The sequence below is a fragment of the Penaeus monodon genome, chromosome 30, assembly GCF_015228065.2.
Source record: "Penaeus monodon isolate SGIC_2016 chromosome 30, NSTDA_Pmon_1, whole genome shotgun sequence".
Classification (NCBI taxonomy): Eukaryota; Metazoa; Arthropoda; class Malacostraca; order Decapoda; family Penaeidae; genus Penaeus; species Penaeus monodon.
This window is the reverse complement of record NC_051415.1, coordinates 5622774-5623362: the sequence shown is the minus strand read 5'-3', so window position 1 is coordinate 5623362 and position 589 is coordinate 5622774. Positions and strand designations below refer to the sequence as shown.

The window sequence follows — 589 nt, the reverse complement described above, 5'->3', positions numbered from 1 at the left end:
ATAAATAAATAAATAAAACACCAAATGACGAAAGAAGGAAAAAGAAAAAAATAGAAGAGAACACAAGGGGGACGCGGCATCAGCTGATTTGCCAGAAGACGCGAGGCCGTGAGAGAGGGAACACGTCTTCGCCAATTCCTCCTCAATTACTGTGACAATGGCGTTTAAATCGTGTTTTTTTCTGCTGGTGGTGTCCCTGGGTTTGTCTCGAGGTGGGAAGAACATTGAGGAAGATCAGTATGGTGTGAGATATGCCACGGATTGTGAAGGTTGGTTGAAATATAAGCTTTTTTTGTGTGTATTGGAGGCGTGTTTTAGGGTTTGGGGAAAAGTTTTGGTTTTGAAGAGCATTACTGGGGAAACAGGGAAAGGGAGGTGGATGTTCAGATTACCCAAAGGAGACGGAATTCAAGGTGAATCTCCCCCCAGATTCAGGAATCCAACTGTCAAAGTTACGGGGCCGGTACCAAGACACGTAACATTTGTCTGGCTGTGGTTTTTGTTGTCAGATAATCTCTTCCTTAATGGATCAAAGTAATTATTCGCACAATGATAAAGCAGCTTGGTACTGCTTAAGTTTCGGTACTGC

The 589-nt window shown here is 43.3% G+C and overlaps 1 protein-coding gene across 1 annotated transcript in view; it reads left to right on the top strand.

The window, feature by feature from the left end:
- Positions 1-67: 67 nt before the first annotated feature.
- Positions 68-589, top strand: part of LOC119592491 (protein canopy 4-like) — a gene marked incomplete in the record, with an annotated part of 14805 nt that continues 14283 nt past the window's right edge. Inside the window, 1 exon segment of the mRNA XM_037941331.1 lies at positions 68-269. Within this exon segment, the coding sequence (XP_037797259.1) occupies positions 158-269 (112 nt within the window).